The sequence below is a fragment of the Amphiprion ocellaris genome, chromosome 18, assembly GCF_022539595.1.
Source record: "Amphiprion ocellaris isolate individual 3 ecotype Okinawa chromosome 18, ASM2253959v1, whole genome shotgun sequence".
Lineage (NCBI taxonomy): Eukaryota > Metazoa > Chordata > Actinopteri > Pomacentridae > Amphiprion > Amphiprion ocellaris.
The window spans coordinates 6,324,627-6,343,888 of record NC_072783.1 but is presented as its reverse complement, the minus strand read 5'-3'; the positions used below and the strand labels follow the sequence as shown (position 1 = coordinate 6,343,888).

General features: G+C 45.1%; 1 protein-coding gene across 3 annotated transcripts; it reads left to right on the top strand.

Moving 5' to 3' along the window:
* The first annotated feature begins 151 nt into the window (after window positions 1-151).
* On the top strand, window positions 152-18,353 carry LOC111565204 (rho GTPase-activating protein SYDE1). Of its 3 annotated transcripts, none has more exons than XM_035945942.2 (14): window positions 152-467; window positions 5,747-5,961; window positions 6,839-7,178; window positions 7,412-7,741; window positions 8,481-8,670; window positions 9,144-9,307; window positions 10,590-10,700; window positions 10,788-10,876; window positions 10,954-11,091; window positions 11,230-11,356; window positions 13,065-13,267; window positions 13,690-13,948; window positions 14,028-14,297; window positions 16,133-18,353. In XM_035945942.2, exons 1-14 carry the CDS (start codon window positions 383-385, stop codon window positions 16,324-16,326), a joined length of 2,715 nt encoding a protein of 904 aa, XP_035801835.2. In that variant the 5' UTR covers window positions 152-382; the 3' UTR covers window positions 16,327-18,353. The 3 variants fall into 3 exon arrangements, with proteins under 3 accessions (XP_035801835.2, XP_023121018.2, XP_023121019.2); XM_023265250.3 differs by having other exon boundaries at window positions 153-467; window positions 5,744-5,961; XM_023265251.3 differs by having other exon boundaries at window positions 154-467; window positions 5,744-5,961; window positions 10,593-10,700.
* Window positions 18,354-19,262: the final 909 nt, after the last annotated feature.

The following is a 19,262-nucleotide window of genomic DNA, read 5'->3' as shown; positions in this document are numbered from 1 at the left end:
CATGCAGAAATAAAAACCTGCTTGAAGCTACAGAGTTAAATAACTACAGCTCCCATGATGCCTCAGTGCTGCTGGTTCCTGCAGGGGGAGGAGAACCGTGGGAGGAGAACAGGGGGAGGAGAGCAGGGGGAGGAGAGCAAGGGGAGGAGAACAGGGGGAGTTTGGGAAAGAATGTGTGGAATTTATTTCCTGTTGAGCAGCTCAGAGCAGCGGAGAAGACGCACTGGAACATGAAGAACAAACTGAGGTTCTGCTCTGGAACATGAAGAACAAACTGAGGTTCTGTTCTGGAACATGAAGAACAAACTGAGGTTCTGCTCTGGAACATGAAGAACAAACTGTGACTCCTGCTGCTGGTTAAAGTCGGTTCTTCTGCAGGAACATGGCTGAACCTCTGCTAAAGAGAACGTTCTCCAGGCTAAGAGGAAAAGACCGAACACGGAGGAAGACTGACCCCAAACTGAACGGTGAGCAACAAACTAAACAGCCCTGACAGAGAGTCAGTGAACGCATCATCATCATGTTCACACTGAGTCAGTGAATGCATCATCATCATGTTTACATCGAGTCAGTGAATGCATCATCATCATGTTTAAACTGAGTCACTGAACGCATCATCATCAGTTCTAGTTTGCGTTTAAGTTCATAGTTTTTTTAAATCAGTGAGAACGTTCTGCATCTTTGCAAAGGTGTTCTACAGCTCTGTGAGAATGCTCTGCAGCTCTGTGAGAATGTATTGTAGCTCTGTCAGAATGTACTGCAGCTTTGTGAAGATGTTCTGCAACTCAGAACGTTCTGCAACTCTGTGAGAACGTTCTATAGCTCTGTGAGAATGTTCTGCAGCTCTGTGAGAACGTCCTGCAGCTATCATAGAGTTTCTCTGTGGTGGTTTCTCAGCCCAGATCTTTGTTTACATGCGATGGGGTATGAGGCGTTCTGTGTGGTTCTACAGGAGAACCCAAACCTCGGGACTGTCAGTCGGCCTACATGCTAACATGCTAACCTCATGCTATCCTCATGCTAAACCCATGCTAACATGCTAACCTCATGCGACCCTCATGCTAACATGCAAACCTCATGCTAACATGCAAACCTCATGCTAACCTTATGCTAACATGCGAACCTCATGCTAACCTCATGTGAACCTCATGCTAACCTCATGCTAACCTCATGCTAACCTCATGCTAACATGCAAAGTTCATGCTACCCTCATGTTAAACTCATGCTAACCTCATGCTAACACGCTAACCTGTGGTTAGATGAGATAAACTGGTTCCTCTGAGGAAGCAGCTCTTTAGTCCTCATCAGGTCTTCATCCTGGTTCTCAGGAGTTATTTTTAGAGCGGTTCTGTTCTGGGTCAGAACTTCTGAGCTTAGGTTCTCTGACAGCAGACTGAAGATCTGCTTCTACTAATGGGTCTGAAAACAGAACCAAAGAGATGGAACATCTCCAAGAGATTCTTTAGAGAAGGAACTCATAAATTAAAAGGACCAGACTCAGAACCAGGACCAGAATTAGAACCAGGACCAGACTCAGAACCAGGACCAGAACCAGGATCCCTTAGAGGTTCTGAATCAGTTTAGAATCTGTAATCTGCTGATCTGCAGACAAACTGGGTCAACAGACCACATCCTGTCATTAGACCTGAGTGTGTGTGTGTGTGTGTGTGTGTGTGTGTGTGTTTCCTCCTGTTTATGTTGTTCTGATGTCAGATATCAGTTCATTTTCTCAGCGACCAGTAAGAGATTGATTTTCTTTCAAACGTTCTGCAGATATGAAACCTCTGAAGACAAATGTAAATACAGCAGCGTTAAGCTTCAACATCCCGGGAGGCCACCAAGACTCCTATGAGTCCTCTGAAGGAGTTCCAGCTTCAGATCATTTGGTTCTTCTGTTCTTCATCAGTCAGAACTTTAACTTGTCCAAAGATCAGGATAAATTTTGGTTAAAAACTCGGAGCTCATGATTGAACTTTCCAGGTTCTTGACAGTTTGGTTCCAGTTTGTGTTCTTGAAGGAACATGAGGAGCAGTCGGAAGAACCTGAGGAACTTTAAACAGATTTAACAGGTTCTGGTCTTCTGATGGAAACTAACTGAACGAGAATCAGTCCAACTGAGACAAACGTGAAGCTCTGATCCAACACTAGAAACAGTCACAGCTCTGTGTGTGTGTGTGTGTGTGTGTGTGTGTGTGTGTGTGTGTGTGTGTGTGTGTGTGTGTGTGTGTGTGTGTGTGTGTGTGTGTGAATAGTGAATAGGCTGCAGTGTGTTTCCTCCATAGAGGCTTCATTGACATCAGCCCCAGCTGTTTATTTGCCCCCTCCCTCCTCCCCCCATTAAAAACAGATGGGCTATTATTAGCTCAAAGTCCTCTGTCAGGTCCTCAGAGGGCGGTCAGGTGACAGGAAGTGGAGGCCCGTTTTCAGCCAGTAGACAGACACTCTGGCCATTTCTCAATTCTAAGTACGCAAGTCCGTACTCGCGTACTTGGTGAGAATGGACTCACGTGTTGGACTCCGAAGTATAGACTTGCTAGAACGCATCGAGGCTAAAGTGCAATTGGAACACCAGCGTACTTGATGACGTCACCGCCTCGGTTCATCTGCTCCGATTATTTTTACCATGAAAAACAACGAAATGGAACAGATATAATAACACACACACACACACACACAGCTGTAGTTTGTGATGAACTGAACCGTCTCATTCTCAGTTCTATCAGTGGATCCACAAAAATTTGTCAGAAACTGATTGCTGGAAAAATAATAAATCTTCATGAGGACGCCTCGTAAACAGATGGATGGTTTACAGTTTTATTATTAACATTACTAAAATACATTAGTCTACATTCTACATACAGAGCTACTGTTTGTCCTCCAACATCCAGAGGTTTATAGTCTGATAGATATACAAACATCACTACGCTTACTGTGATCACAAGGACTTCTGTATGCTGAACATCATCACTGATTAATAAGAGAATATTTCATGTCAACTACTGTACTCAGAAACTGAACACAGGTGAGCTCTAACAGGTGAGCTCCTACAGGTGAGCTCCTACAGGTGAGCTCTTCCTCTGCCTGTCAGGTAATAAAACAGAAACCTTTTCAAACATCAGCAGCATCTGATCAAACAGGTCTGATATTAGAGGAACATTTACTTCTGGCTTCAACAGTTCAATTCATTTTTTGAACACAGTTGAATAATATTTAATTATAAAATGCTTAAATACATGTAATCATTTAATCTCCTTCAGTTTCCATGAACAGCATCCTGCTGGTCCAGATGCTGAAGATGGAGCTACTGATGTTCTGTCTGTGGAGTCTCTCAGCAGTCAGTGAGGATCTGGGTTTCTTCATATGTCCCTGGAATAAAATATTGCTTAAATGTTATTTTTAATGCACAGTAACAGTCATAAGAATAGAACAAAGTCGTACTACAGGTAATGAAGACAAAACAATAATTCAGAAGTACACAGTCAGTGATCGAGTAAAACATGAACAATATTATGTTATATTAACTTTAACTTCTTTCAAGCCCATTTTTCTCTGAACAATAAAAAAATACACCATGAGGCCATTAGATAAACGTAAAACTACTTATATCCCTGTTTAACCGCTATAGAATCGTCAGGGCCAGCGGCAAATTTCAAAAAGTCTTGTCGACATAAGGCTGCTCTTGGCGGCTACAGTGAGGCTGACCAGCCACTCATAGCCGTCTAAACTGGACGCTCACACATCTGAAACCATTGGAGTAAATTTTTTATCAGGCTTTATCTGGATAAATTGACCACATATTTGACTTTACACAACTACTTTCTCGCCTGAAATAATCTCAAAACTACATTTTGTATCATAATAACAGTAGTATTCACAAAAAAGCTTGTCTTGCCTCTGAAAGTTTCCTCATTGGCCTTTGCCACTGCATTATGGGTTATCTGGCTGCCCCAAGTCCACACAAGTCTGGTCTGATGCAGTCTCGATAAATGTGGGCGGAGCCAGAACACAACCTTGAATATCTGCTACCAGAACCTGAAGTCTCCATGTGGCTGTATTTACCTGCAGGTTAACTCACCTGTACAGAGCTGAGGTCGTCTGTTCACCTGAACCCAACCCTGAACCTGAACCCAACCTTGAACCTGAACCCAACCTTGAACCTGAACCCAACCCTGAACCTGAACCCAACCCTGAAACTGAACCCAACCTTGAACCTGAACCCAACCCTGAACCTGAACCCAACCCTGAACCTGAACCTGAACCCAAGCCTGAACCTGAGCCCAGCCCTGAACCTGAATCCAACCCTGAACCTGAACCCAACCCTGAACCTGAACGCAACCTTGAACCTGAACCCAACCCTGAACCTGAACCTGAACCCAAGCCTGAACCTGAGCCCAGCCCTGAACCTGAATCCAACCCTGAACCTGAACCCAACCCTGAACCTGAACCCAAGTCTGAACTTGAACCCAACCCTGAACCTGAACCTGAATCCAACCCTGAACCAACCCTGAACCTGAACCCAACCCTGAACCTGAACCTAATCCTAACCCTGAATTCATTTCGACTGAACACTTCATGAAAGTTTTATCAACATGTAAAGACCCACAACACAGAGATTATGTTCATGTTTGTTTTATTTTTGAAATGAGACAGTTCGTATTGATGAACATTTATATGTAACTAGAGAGATTTTCTCTGTACAGATAATTTCCATCTGGAGTCCCATTAGCAGGTTAAAAATAAAAAAAAAAAAAACAAATAACATAAAACCATAACTGAACAAAGACATACAAAAAGAAACACAAGCAACAAGTGAGAACACATAGTGGAAAAACAGACAACAGCTGGAGGACCAGTGCAGCTATAAAGCAGTAATTAATGAACATTTTACCATGATTATACTGCACATATCTCTGTGTTATTACTGCACAATTACACTACACTAACCCCTCTGACACTAGAACATCAGGTTCCTCTACACTAGCCCCTCTGACACTAGAACATCAGGTTCCTCTACACGAACCCCTCTGACACTAGAACATATATACTGGATGCACATTTCCCATTATCACCATCACTCATGGTCCTTTAACACTATTACATGAGACTGTACCATACCAAGCCCACGTCTACACGTTTAACAATTAAATTTAATTACACAGAGGGAACACAGAGGGAACAATACCACATCTTTATTTTACATCATTTCAATGGAAAATAAACTCAAGCATTGCGGCTGAAGTCATGAAATCACATGATTCCTTTTATTGTTCATCTGAACCAATCAGAGAGCTCCGTTACGGTTCAACACGTGACATCACACCAACAGCTACCCAAACAGAGACTTTATTCATGTAGTCACTGGACGGACTGTCACGAGGATCACATACACACACACACACACACACACACACACACACACACACACACACACACACACACACACACACACACACACACTGTGACTATAGGTGATCAATAAAGAGCAACTCCACTGTTGGATCCTGAACTCATCAACTGAGTTCCAGAGAACAGAAGAGGAAGCAGCTGGCCAGAAGATGTTTAGATCCAGATGTTTTACTGACATCAGTGTTTCTCCTGTAGAAGCTCCGGTCCTCCAGACTTCTTCTGAACCTGATCCAGATGTTTTACTGACATCAGTGTTTCTCCTGTAGAAGCTCCGGTCCTCCAGACTTCTTCTGAACCTGATCCAGATGTTTTACTGACATCAGTGTTTCTCCTCCAGAAGCTCCGGTCCTCCAGACTTCTTCTTCACCGTCGTCGCCGTCACTGATGACATCATCCAGGACAGCCGACCTCGACTCGCCGCCTCGTAACCACATCACGGTCGCTAAGAAGCAGCAGTGGGCACGGCAGGGCTCTTTAGCTCCGCCCTCCTCCCTGCCAGCGATGTCCCAGGATGCACCTGGGCAGGTGTGGAGCCAGAGAGCAGCACAGCAGCAGGTAGAGGATGCTCTGGCGTTTCAGAGTTAGATCTACCTGGACCATGGTCCAGAAGATGGACGTCTTTGGAAATTCTTTCATGACTTTATAGAGATTAGAATTAGTTTAATGTTTAACCCCTTGACGTCTGTTGTTATAAATGTTCATCATCGAACATTCATTCAGACTGTAGATAGCGTATCCATTCCTCCATTGCTGGTTTGTTCATATTCAATACGGACCTGGAACCTTTTAAAGCACTGGTTTCTGGTAGGACCGGTCGTAGTGGGACCTAATTATTATATATCTGTTATTATTATTATATATCTGTTATTATTATTATTATTATTATTATTATTATTATATCTGTTATTATTATTATATATCTGTTATTATTATTACATATCTGTTCTATGTGTAATAGATAAATTAACAATCTCCACTTATTTTAGCATCAACTGGAAAGCAAAAACACACAAAAAAAGTTTTTTATTTAATTGTAAATAAATTCAGGTGTCAAGGGGTTGAACCAGACTGACTCCTGGGACCAGATCTGGCGACATTTCACTTATTCTTTAGGTTCTTTATCTGTTTAACACCAGAGCTTCATTCAGGAGGAACAGAGCTCAGACACACAGCTGGTGGAGAACAAACAGCAGAATACAGCTGAGTTAGTCCAGAACCCAACAAAACCTTTGAGGTGTTCTCCAGAGAACGTAGAGCAACCCAACCCCTCCAGCAAAGAGCAGCTGAATAAATACGAAGGACTGAAGGAACCAAAGAACTCACTTTAGTTCCACTGAGTTCCTGCTGTGTTCCTGAATCATGATGTTCCTTCTGGTTCTGTGGTTCTTCCGTCCTGTCCTTCCAGTGAGTAAACTCTGCTTGTTGTTTCCAGACTCCTCAGTTTGGAGACTGGAGGATCTCGTCCCAGCAGCCTGAAGCTCCGTCCCAGCGGGCCTACCTGCAGAGCCTGGACCGCAGCAGCCGGGCCTGGGTGCTGTCCTCAGGAAAGTCCCAGGCCTCAGATGAAGCACTGGGCCCTCAGGAGAACAGCGGCAGCAACATCTGGTACAACCCCATCCCTGAAGAGGACGACGGCAGCGGGCCCCGCCGGGACGAGGACGTCTGGAGGAGGAGGGACGACCAGCAGGAGGCAGGGCCAACAGACGGTCCCCTGGAGGATGCCAATCCAAGCATCAGCCACCATGTTGATGACATCACAGCGGAATGTCCAGGTAAAGGCTCACCTGCTAGTCACGTGATCATCTCCAACCACACCAACCAGACAGAACACAAGAAAAACGAGACACAAAATGACAGAAGAGAAACCAGAAACTTATAAAGATGAGACGAAACAGCAGCAGAGACACTAGAGAAGACAGGAGACAGACTGTAGAAATGTAAATATTCAGAGATTCTTCTTCTGTGGTCATCCTGCTTGTCATGTGATCGTCTCTATCTCCCCCAGACTCCCCTCCCTCTGACTCCAGCCCCGCCTCCCAGAAGAAAGGGGGCGTGTCTGGCAGTGTGATTGACAGGCTGAGGTCTCCAGGTACGGTGAGGAAACTCTCCATGAAGATGAAGAAACTTCCTGAGCTGCGACGGAAACTTAGCCTCCGCTCGTCCTCTCGGGCCCATCGCCATGGAAACGATGGCAGAGGGGGCGGCGACGAGGCTACCAATAAAAGTGCGGCGCTGTCCAATCAGAACGTCATCAGCAGATATCACCTGGATAGCTCCGCCACTCCCGCCCGACCGCTGCGGCGATCGTCCAGAGGACGCTCAGCCAGTAAAGGAGGTACGTTTGATTTATTTACAGGGAGGAGCTGAAACCGTTTAAGCTCTAATCACCAGGATTAAACCGTTCATCAGATAGAAACTGGAGAAAACAATCATCAACAGATGTTTGGTTCCGTCTAGAAAACCTGAAAATTATTTCACCAATCATCTACTTATCTCATTAAAAATACACCCGGAAAATAACATATTTGAATCTTTTGTACAAAACTAAACCTTTCTCCTCCTGGTTCTGCTTCTGGAGAACCACAACCTTCCTCCTGGTTCTGGTTCTCCTGGACCGACTCAGCTGAGACCAAAACATTCAGAGAGTTTTCAGGTTGAACTGCAGGCAGTGTTTCCTCAGAGAGAATAAAATAAATGCAGCAGAAACAGAGAACGGAGGAGCAAATTGTTGGAGATCCATTCAGCATGGTGGAACATCTTCTAGCTGTTGGAGATTCATTCAGCATTGGTGGAACATCTACAGATGATGAGCAGAGCAGAGAAGAAAAGTCTGCAGAGAAAACATGGAGATAGAAAAATATCTGGATGAGATGGTAGGAGCTTCAGGAGAAACCAACTGGAGGTTCTGGAAGACATTTCTAGAAATCTTTCTCCCGAAGCTTCTACCATCTCCAGGACCTGGATGACTGAGAACCTCCACAGAAGTCTGAGGAGACAACATCAGTTCAGAGTTTAACATCTGAGGAACCATGGTGGACGTGATGTTTCAGGTTCTTTAATCGTTTGTGTTTCAGGGTATCTCAGTGACGGCGACTCTCCTGAGTTGTTGCCACGGCAACAGGCTCCTCAGCCCCCCCAGGAGGTGATGTGCGACATCTCCTCGTTCCGGCTGTACGTCGGTTCCGACCCGCCGCGATGCAGCCAGAGAGTGACAGGTTTACTGACCGTCCACCTGCTGGGCCTGGAGGAGATGAAGAGCGGCAGGTACCTACTCACCTGGAAGCTCCTGGAGACTCCTGGAAACTCTTGGAAGCTCCTGGAAGCTCCTAGATATTCCTGGAAACTCCTGGACGCTCCTGGAAGCTCCTGGAGACTCCTGGAAGTTCCTGGAGACTCCTGGAAACTCCTAGAGACTCCTGGAAGCTCCTGGAGACTCCTGGAAACTCCTGGAGATTCCTGGAAGCTTCTGGAAGTTCCTGGAGACTCCTGGAAGCTCCTGGAAGCTCCTGGAGACTCTGGGCTTTACAGGATAATCAGAGCAGTCAGATCGCAGCATCATCTAGTGGACATCAGAGGAACTGCAGCTGTGCAGGCTGAAGCTCTCATTGGCTGATCAGACGTAAACACAGATTTATGAGGAGATACAACAGTCAACTCCTTCCACATGAGAACCAGCCAATCAGAGACTCTGTTCCTGTGCAGCTGCTGATGGGCTCTGAATGGACGTCTGTCTGCAGGTCTGAGGGCAGTAAGGAGGTGTTCCTGGCCATCCAGGTGGACGGTGTGACCAGAGCCAGGACCGCCCTGCTGACGCTCAGAGGCTCCGCCCTTTCCTTAAACCACACCTTCCACCTGGAGCTGGAGCGAGCCCGGCAGCTCCGCATCGTGATCCTGACCCCAGGTACCGGTACCAAGGCCCGGCTAGGAAATAAAAAGACCTTCAGAGAGTCTGTCAGATGGAACAAACCCACATTAAAACAGTCAGCAGCTCCAGGAACATCAGGAGAACCAGCTGATGAACTAACTAAAAGTCCTGACTCTGGTTCCTCTCAGGTGGTTCTCTTCAGGAACATCAGCTGGATGCCATACATTAGCTTAGCTGTCCTATAAGGCCTCTACTCACTGGGTGATTCAGACCAAAGATACCAACAGTGAGAGAATGGTGGAGATATCTTTGGTCTTGGCTCTGAATTGGTGGTCCTATGTCGCACTGTGAGACAGGTTCAAGAATGGCTGTTGTCATGGCGACCAAAGACAAGCTGCCATAAAATTCTGACTGTCAGAAATTCTGGGTGATCATCTCACAGTGTGACTGCTGCTGGACCTACGACAACTAACTAACCAATAGAAATGCAGGATGAAATGACGGACTGATGAATAAACTGAAATAGATGATTAATGGCAACAAAACACATCAAAAGAAGTCTGTGGCATTTACACAAAGAAGACAGCCTAGTAGAGTTGTGGCAGCAGAAGCCTTTTAGACATAAATGTCAGCAGGGCTATGTTCATGTTTGGCTAGTTTCCATGTGATTGTAGGAGCTCCTTTCATGTTTGGCTAGTTTCCATGTGATTGTAGGAGCTCCTTTCATGTTTGGCTAGTTTCCCTGTGATTGTAAGAGCTCTGTTTTTGCTTCAGTTGTATATTTTTCATGGATAGATGCAGCACGCTGATGACGTTTTGGCCTTCATTCACATCGACTCACGTACATCGCAGGCTGAGATTCAGCTGCGTTTTCATCGTGCAATCCGCACAGAGTAAACTTCAAAAGATCATTAGATTCATGTCGTACAGTGGAGCAAACTGGGAACTTGTAGGATTGTTTAGATCCTCAGTGTGTAGAGGCCTTTAGCACTTTCCTGAAACCGTCTGGAACAAGAGTTAACAGATTCATACTGTGTAGTGCTACGGAACATAGTATTCACTACGCAGTATTTATACTACGTTCAACAGTAGTATGTTAACTGAAGGTTCCAGTTTGCTGGAAGTGCTGTTAGTACTATTGCTGTAGTAGTCTAATACTAATACTACCACAACTACTACCAGAAATACCTGTAAACAAGCAGGAGTCTGACTCTAGTGCCACCATCAGGTGTGTTTGGTCCTGTTGGTTCCAACGTCCTGGTTGGTAAAAACTCTGATTCTCTGATCAGATTTATTGAACGGATTGTTTGTTCTCAAGCAGGTCCACCAGCACCAGGACCCAGTAGACCATCAGTAGACCCTTCAGGAGGTCCAACCAGGAACAGAGTCTGCTGTCTGGGTGGAGTCTCCATCCCGCCGCTTTTCAAAGGTTCCTAACAGCAGACTAACTCAGTGTCTTTGTTTAAATGTGTGGGTGATGGTGGTTAGAACCAGGTTCTGCTTGGTTCTGTTTCAGGAAGTCGCAGTCAGCAGCTCTGTGTGAAGCTGGAACCCAGGGGACTTCTCTACGTCAAGCTGTCTCTGCAGGAAAAGTGGGACACTCAGGTACTCAGAAAAACTACATCCTCAGAGTTCTAGTGGGGTTCTAACAGTGAAATAAATGATAAATGTTCTGTCTGCAGCCCAGCGGGGATTCGTCTACGCCTGCCAACGTGTTTGGAGTGGAATTGCACCACCTGGTGGAGACAGAAGGATCTGCATTTCCGGTGCCCCTCCTGATCCAGAAGACTGTGGCAGAGATAGAACGGCGAGGCCTGAAGGTTGGTTTCAGGTGGAACCGAGATACCGGCAGCTGACATGCTATAAGGTGCTAATGCCATGCTAACAGTGTGTGTGTGTGTGTGTGTGTGTGTGTGTGTGTGTGTGTGTGTGTGTGTGTGTGTGTGTGTGTGTGTCAGGTGGTGGGTCTGTACAGACTGTGTGGTTCTGCTGCTGTGAAGAAGGAGCTCCGGGATTGGTTCGAGAGGAACAGTTTAGCGGTGTGTCTGTCTGAGGACCTCTACCCCGACATTAACGTAATCACAGGTTAGTGAGCACAGCCGAGGAACCTAAAGAACCTGGTCCCTAAAATCCTGACCCAAAGGACCTGGCCGAACAAACCTAGACCTGACCTAAAGAACCTGACCTGAAGAACCTAGACAGACAGAACCTGAACCTGACCTACAGAAACTGACCTGAAGAACCTAGAGCTGAAGAACCTAGACCTAAAGAACCTGATGTAAAGAATCTGACCTGAAGAACCTAGATCTAAAGAACCTGACCTAAAGAACCCGACGTAAAGAATCTGACCTGAAGAACCTGACCTAAAAAGCCTAGACCTAAAGAACCTGACCTAAAGAACCTGACCTGAAGAACCTAGAGCTAAAGAACTTGACCTAAAGAACCTAGACCTAAAGAACCTGACCTAAAAACCCTAGACCTAAAGAACCTGACCTAAAGAACCTGACCTGAAGAACCTAGAGCTAAAGAACTTGACCTAAAGAACCTGACCTAAAGAATTTAGACCTAAAGAACCTGACCTGAAGAACCTAGACCTAAAGAACTTGACCTCAAAAACCTAACCTGAAGAACCTAGACCTAAAGAACTTGACCTAAAGAATTTAGACCTAAAGAACCCAACCCGAAGAACCTGATCTGAGGAACCTAGAACTAAAGAACCTGACCTAAAGAACCTGACTGAAAGAACCTAGACCCGAAGAACCTAGACCTAAAGAACCTGACCTAAAGAACCTGAAACTAGCATAAAGAACCTGACCTAAAGAACCTGGATCTGTAGAACCTGAAACTAGGATAAAGAACCTTGACCTGACCTAAAGAACCTGACATAAAGAACCTGACCTATAGAACCTGACCTAGTAACCTAGACCTTCTATCCATCCATCTTTTTCCTCTTATCCGGGGTCAGGGCGTGGAGGCAGCAGACAAAGCAGGTCACTCCAGACATCCCTCTATCCCTAGACCTGACCTAAAGAACCTGAAACTGGCATAAAGAACCTAGACCTGACCTAAAGAACCTGAAACTGGCATAAAGAACCTAGACCTGACCTAAAGAACCTGAAACTGGAATAAAGAACCTAGACCTGACCTAAAGAATCTGAAACTGCCCTAAAGAACCTAGACCTGACCTAAAGAACCTGAAACTGGCATAAAGAACCTAGACCTGACCTAAAGAACCTGAAACTGGCATAAAGAACCTAGACCTGACCTAAAGAACCTGAAACTGGCATAAAGAACCGAGACCTGACCTAAAGAACCTGAAACTGGAATAAAGAACCTAGACCTGACCTAAAGAATCTGAAACTGCCCTAAAGAACCTAGACCTGACCTAAAGAACCTGAAACTGGCATAAAGAACTTAGACCTGACCTAAGGAACCTGACCCAATTATCCTGAGCTAAAGAACTTGATCTGATCTACCCAAACCTGATGTAACAAATCTAGCTTAAACAATCTCAACTAAAGAACCTGGACCTAAAGCACCTAACCCCAAGAACCTGGACCAGACCTAAAGAACCTGGACCTGACCTAAAGAACCTGGAGCTGTGGGGTCAGATCTGAGCCTGAATGTGTTCCTGAACTTTAATGTTACAACTTTGTTGTTCTCAAGTGTTCCTACCTGGTAATATAAAGAATTATAAAAAATGTGCACCTGAGTAAGAACCTGAACTTGTAGCTATGGGGGGAGAGCTGGATGGTTGTGGTTCCTCTACCTGATCTGGGTTCTGTGTCCTCAGGTATCCTGAAGGACTACCTGCGGGAACTGCCGTCCCCCCTCATCACTAGAACTCTGTACCAGGTGGTCCGAGAGGCCATGAAGCTGCGACCTCCACCTGCAGCACCTGCAGCACCTGCAGCACCTGGAGCACCTGCAGAACCGGACCCTGAACTGTCCCGGAGAACCGTGGAGCTGCTGGGCTGCCTGCCACCTCCAGAGAGGGTACTACTGCTGTACTGATACAGTACTACTACTGGAGTACTGCAACTACTACTACTGCAGTCCTGTAGTACTGCAGCAGTACTGCAGTAGTACACGTCACCTGCCCCTCTCCCTAACTCTAACCCTGCTCCTTGACTACCTCAGCCTGTTGCTCTGTACTATAGTCCTGCAGTACTGCATAGTAGTAGTAGTAGTAGTAGGAGTAGTGAAAGTAGCAGTAGTATTACCACAGTAGTACTGCAGTAGTACATGTCTCCCGTCCCTGTCCCTGCAGGCCACCCTGTCGCTGCTCCTTGACTACTTTAGACCGTATATACCATAGGAGTACTGCTCTGTACTGTAGTGCTGTAGTATTGTAGTAATAGTATTGTAGTACTGTAGTTGTAGTGGTAGTACTACAGTAATCGTCCCTGTCCCTGCAGGCAACCCTGTCTCTGCTCCTGGACCATCTGAGCCTGGTGGCGTCCTTCAGCCCATCCAACAGGATGACCCACCAGAACCTGGCGGTCTGCTTCGGTCCGGTTCTGCTGACGCCGACCCAGGAGGCCTGGAGGGGGGGAGGAGGGGTGAGGGCGGGGCGGGGGGTGGGGAAAGGCTCGGGTCACGGCGAGGACGTTGTGAGCGCCGTGGACTTCAAACGGCACATCGAGGCGCTGCACTACCTGCTGCAGCTGTGGCCAGGTGAGACCCTGAAGCTCCGCCCCTCTGGTATACTGCTGTTACCATGGAAACCACCTGACCTCACCATTTCCTCCCTCAGTACCGACCCATCGAGTCCCGGCTGACGACCACGGCGATGCCTCCTCTCCTCCCTCCCCAGCCCTCACCCACCGTCCCCCGGGGCAGCGTCCCGCCCTGCGATTGGCTGAGGAGGTGGTAGTGTCACGGCGGGGGCGAGGCGGTCCCGCCCGGCTGGAGAGCCCGCCGCCAATCAATCGGTACGCTGGAGACTGGAGCGTCTGCGGACGAGACCTGCTGTCGGGGCAGGACGCCGACTACGACGAGGTGGCAGGAAGTGACAGCGACGCAGGTAAGGAATGATACCCGATGATTGACAGGTGCTCGCTAACAGGAAGCCATCATAGGCTCCGCCCCTACAGCAAACACTGATTAGACGAATGCTTCACTTCTGCTCAAACTGGACCAACATGGAGACAGAATGTTTCACCAGGAGGACAGGAAGAAGCTGCTGCTCTGACTTCCTGTTGGATTTGTTAGTCTCAGAGTTTTTCAGGACTGAAGCAGCTTCTCCTGGAAACCTGCTGACACATCAACAGTGAACGTTTTGCTGCTCCAGGAGTGACTCAACGTTTCCATTTTCATAAATACACACAGCAGTTATCACCTTTTGTGATGCAGAAGGTTTTCTTAGCTTCTCCTGAGTGATTCCAGTCGACTACAGCTGCTGACTCTGATCTAGTTTAAATAGAACCATTAGATCCACTCATTAAGACCTCGCCACACTGTGTGATTTAACAATCCTATAAGTTCCCAGCTTGCTACACTGTACGACATGAGTCTAATAATCTTTGGGCACGACGTGAAGTTTGTTCTGTGCAGAATACGAATACGAAAAAGCAGCTGAATCTCAGCCTGCGATGTACATGAGTTGACGTGAATGAAAAATAAAACATCATCAGCATGCGCCGTCCATCCATGAAAAATAAACAACCGAAGCATGAATGGAGCTCCTACAATCACAGGGAAACTAGTCAAACATCAATGGATTTATTGTTTATTTATTTAATAACATAAACTAAGTGCTGTGGCCACTATTTATAGTGGTGCTTGTGTGTGTTTGCTAGCTGCTAATGTTAGCTTGTAACCTGGGAGCTGCTATATCCTTCCATGCTTCGTCCTTTTTTCTCAGGTTGTGGTACGAGCTTGAGGACACGTCTAAAAGGCTTCTGCTGCCACAACTCTACTAGGATGTCTTCTTTGTTTAAATTCCACAGACTTCTTTTGATGTGTTTTGTCATCGTAAATCATCTATTTGGGTTTATTGATCAGTCCGTCATTTCATCCTGCATTTCTATTGGTTAGTTGGTTGTCGTAGGTCCAGCAGCAGTCACACTGGAGATGATCACCCAGAATTTATGACAGCTTGTCTTTGGTCGCCATGACAACAGCCGTCCTTGAACCTGTCTCATAGTGCGACGTAGCACCACCAATTTAGAGCCAAGACCAAAGATATCTCCACCATTCTCTCACTGTTGGTACCTTTGGTCTGGGACGGCCGAATATCGCACAGTGTTTAGAGACCTTTAGACTCAGATGTTTAACCAGTGATAGCATGGCTGTAAGTATATTAAGACCTTTAATTAATCTTTGAAAGATCCTAATTTCCTGATTGTTTTTGGTGTCAAAGGTTCAGGTGTTTCAGGGGTTCGATCACTGAGGAGTCACTGGAGTCTAGACTGAGTTATAAACATGGACCTTACAAGTTCATGACTGTAAATGTGTTTTTTCTACCTTTACATTTCTGTAAAGTAAATTCTGGCAGCATCGTGATGTGTTTAGAGACCTCCTGGTTTACATAAAGCTGAGCTTTAGACTTCTTTATCTAAATCAGCTGAAACTCTGAGAAAACCTTTAAACAAACCTGCAGCAGATGAGCCGCTATGTTGGTCCAGTTTGAGCAGAACAGCATTGAAATGTTCGTCCAATCGGGTGCAGTCTTTTCTGTTGGAGGGAGGAGCCTGTGGTGGTTTCCTTTTGTTCCTGTCAATCATCAGGAGTCAAAAACACCACTTTAAACGACTTTAATCCAGTCCCTTCAGCAGTGTCCATCTGGAGATCATTAACATACATGGAACCCAGCTAACCCCAGCAGTCCTTCACCTGTAACTCTGCTCATGGTTTCAGGTAGTGGAGATGAAGACGAGGATGAAGAGAAGAAGGGGGCGTGGTCAGGAGCCACAGGAGGCGGAGCTTTGTACATGGACGAGTTCCTGGACTTTGATGCGCCGTTCAACTGTCGACTCAGTCTGAAGGACTTCGACACTCTGATCCACGATCTGGACCGAGAGCTGGCGAAGCAGATCAACATCTGCCTGTAGAGGAGGAAGAGGATGAACATCTGCCTGGAGAGGAGGAAGAGGAAGGAGGAAGAGGATGAACATCCTTCTGGAGAGGAGGAAGAAGATGAACATCTGCCTGTAGAGGAGGACGAGGACGATGGAGGAGGAAGATGATGAAGATGAAGGATCTGACTTGAGTTCTGGGTCATCTCCGTTGAGTTTTACCAGATTTCTGAAGTGTTGCTTCAGCTCCATCAGGTCCAACACTTTCCCGAAGGTTCTCAAAGGAACAGAATAAAATAATAAAAAACAGGAAGTTCCCGCTGACCTCAGATCAGCTGTTTGAACTCTCAGCAGCATTTCATTCATGAGGAGGTTTTTCTCCTCAGAATTCACCAAAGAAACCTGAGGAAACCTTCAGATAGAGAGCAAATGGTTTTCTAAAAGTTCATTTCATCTTTAGCAGGAAACAGTTTATTTCTCACCATGATTAGAACATTTTAAAACTCTACAAAAGAAGATTAATTTTATCTTCACTCATCTGAGAGATGAAAAGATTCAACAGGAAATGATCCAAACATTAATAATATAAAAGTTCTTCAAGGAACCCAATTTAAAATTGTAAAATTAGTTTAAATTAAAAAAAAAAAAGAATATAAAATATATGTATAATTAGGATATATCATTATGACATCATCACGAGATTAAGAAAATCATTTATTTAATGAAAAAAGATTTTTAATCTCATATTTCTCATATAATAAGTTTAAATTAATGAGAAATAGCATTTACAGCAGATTTAAAAACCTTGTTCAGAATGACATCTGTCTTATTTTACATCAGTTTTTATCAGATAACTGCAAAATGTTTAATTATCTCATCAAGAACCAAATGAAAAGGGAAAAAACGTGTTTTAATGGAAACTACTCTCTTTATTATCAGACATTTCCTGAATCATCAGTCCTAAAATACATTTTAAAACTATAAAAGTCACAACAGTAAACATAGAAGAAAATTTTTAATGAAATAACAAACTAACAAATCCATCATCAACAGAAGAATATCTGAAGGTTCTCTCAGTTCCAGTCTCAGGACCAAGAGGTTCTGAAACGTATCGATGTTTCCTCATGAGCTCACAACAAGCTTTAATTTATTCTTCTGATCCAAAGGGAGCTGCAGCTCCGAAGTTAGAACTTCATGAAGGAGGAGACAAGTTCTCAGAGGTGCCACTATAGGAACCAGAACCTCAGAGGTTCTCCATGGTTCCTGTCACAGTGGCCACCCTGCAAACTCAAAGTGAAGGGAACTGAGTTCTGGGTATCAGGGTCGGATCACAGAGGATCCAGTGGGTCCTGCTGGGTCCTTAGTTACAGTGGATCATTGTGGACCATGAAGGAGCTTCAGGGTCTCTGAAGATCCCTGTAGATCTCTAAAGGTTTCAGAAGATCTTTAGAGATCTCTGTAGATCTCTGAAGATGTCCGTAAATCTCTGTAGATCTCTAAAGATCTCTGCAGATCTCTGTAGATCTTGTTGGATCTCAGTGGATTTTGGTGTATCCTGGTAGATCTTGTGTCAGACTGTTTGCACTCTTGAAGCCATATTTTCACTTGTTGAAACTTAAAGTTGAAGTGAACAAACTGCAGAAATCGCTGCTCGACTGCTTCCTGCTCGACCTGAACCAACCTGCAGTCCTGGTTCTGGTTCTGGTCCAGTTCAGGTTCTGTTCCGGTTCAGTTCTTTATTCTGATCCTGGTTCTGGTTCTGTCCTGGTTTGGTTCTGATCCTGGTTCTGGTCCTGGTTCTGGTCCAGGTCCTGCAGCAGTGTTTGAGGACAGCGATGTGAGCTGCAGTGTATTTCAGTGTTTGTCGGTACAGAGCTGTGAGCATTCTAAAGATGTTCTGAAGATGTTCTGACAGTGTTATTTGTTTTGCACAGATTCTATAAGCACTTATGTTTCTATGGCGTTTCTATGATGTAACCAAAGTGTTGAAGCACAGAGTTCCTGTTGGAACCGAGCACAGTCTGTTTTATTACCAGCAGAAAATAAATACAGTATTAACCCCAGTGTCTTTTATTATTATTATTATTATTATTATTATTGTCATTATGTTAGAATGAAGGATCTGAATTGAGCTGAATTTGAGTCAACCTTCATCAGGTCTGAACATCCACAAAGAAAATTATTCTGATTGTTGTTCAGCTCCAAACCAACAAATGTAAAATTGTTTCACATGCTGTTAATCATAAAGATGGATGGATGGATGGATGGATGGATGATAGATGGATGGATACATGGATGGATGATGGATGGATGGATGATGGATGGGTGGATGATGGATGAATGGACAGATGATGGATGATGGATGGATGAATGGATGATGAATGGATGGATGGATAGATGGATGGATGGATGATGAATGGATGAATGGATGGATGATGGATGGGTGGATGATGGATGAATGGACGGATGATGGATGGATGGATAGATGATAATGATTGGATGGATGGATGAATGGATGGATGGATGGATGGATGGATTATGAGTGGAGTGACGATAGATGGATGGATAATGGATGGATGGATGATGGATGGATGGATGATGGATGGATGGATTGATGAATGGATGATGGATGGATGGATGGATGGATAATGGATGGATGGATGGATGATGGATGGATGGATGGATGGATGAATTATGAGTGGAGTGATGATAGATGGATGGATAATGGATGGATGGATGGATGATGGATGGATGGATTGATGAATGGATGATGGATGGATGGATGGATGGATGGATAATGGATGGATGGATGGATGATGGATGGATGGATGGATGGATGGATGAATGGATGGATAAAGGTTAACGTCTAGTAAACTAACCCTGAGGAGGTTTGCTGGAACTGTTTGCTGCCAGTTTTCCATAGATTAATGTTTAATGATGTTTTCTGTTGTGTACCGTCTGATTGGTTCAAA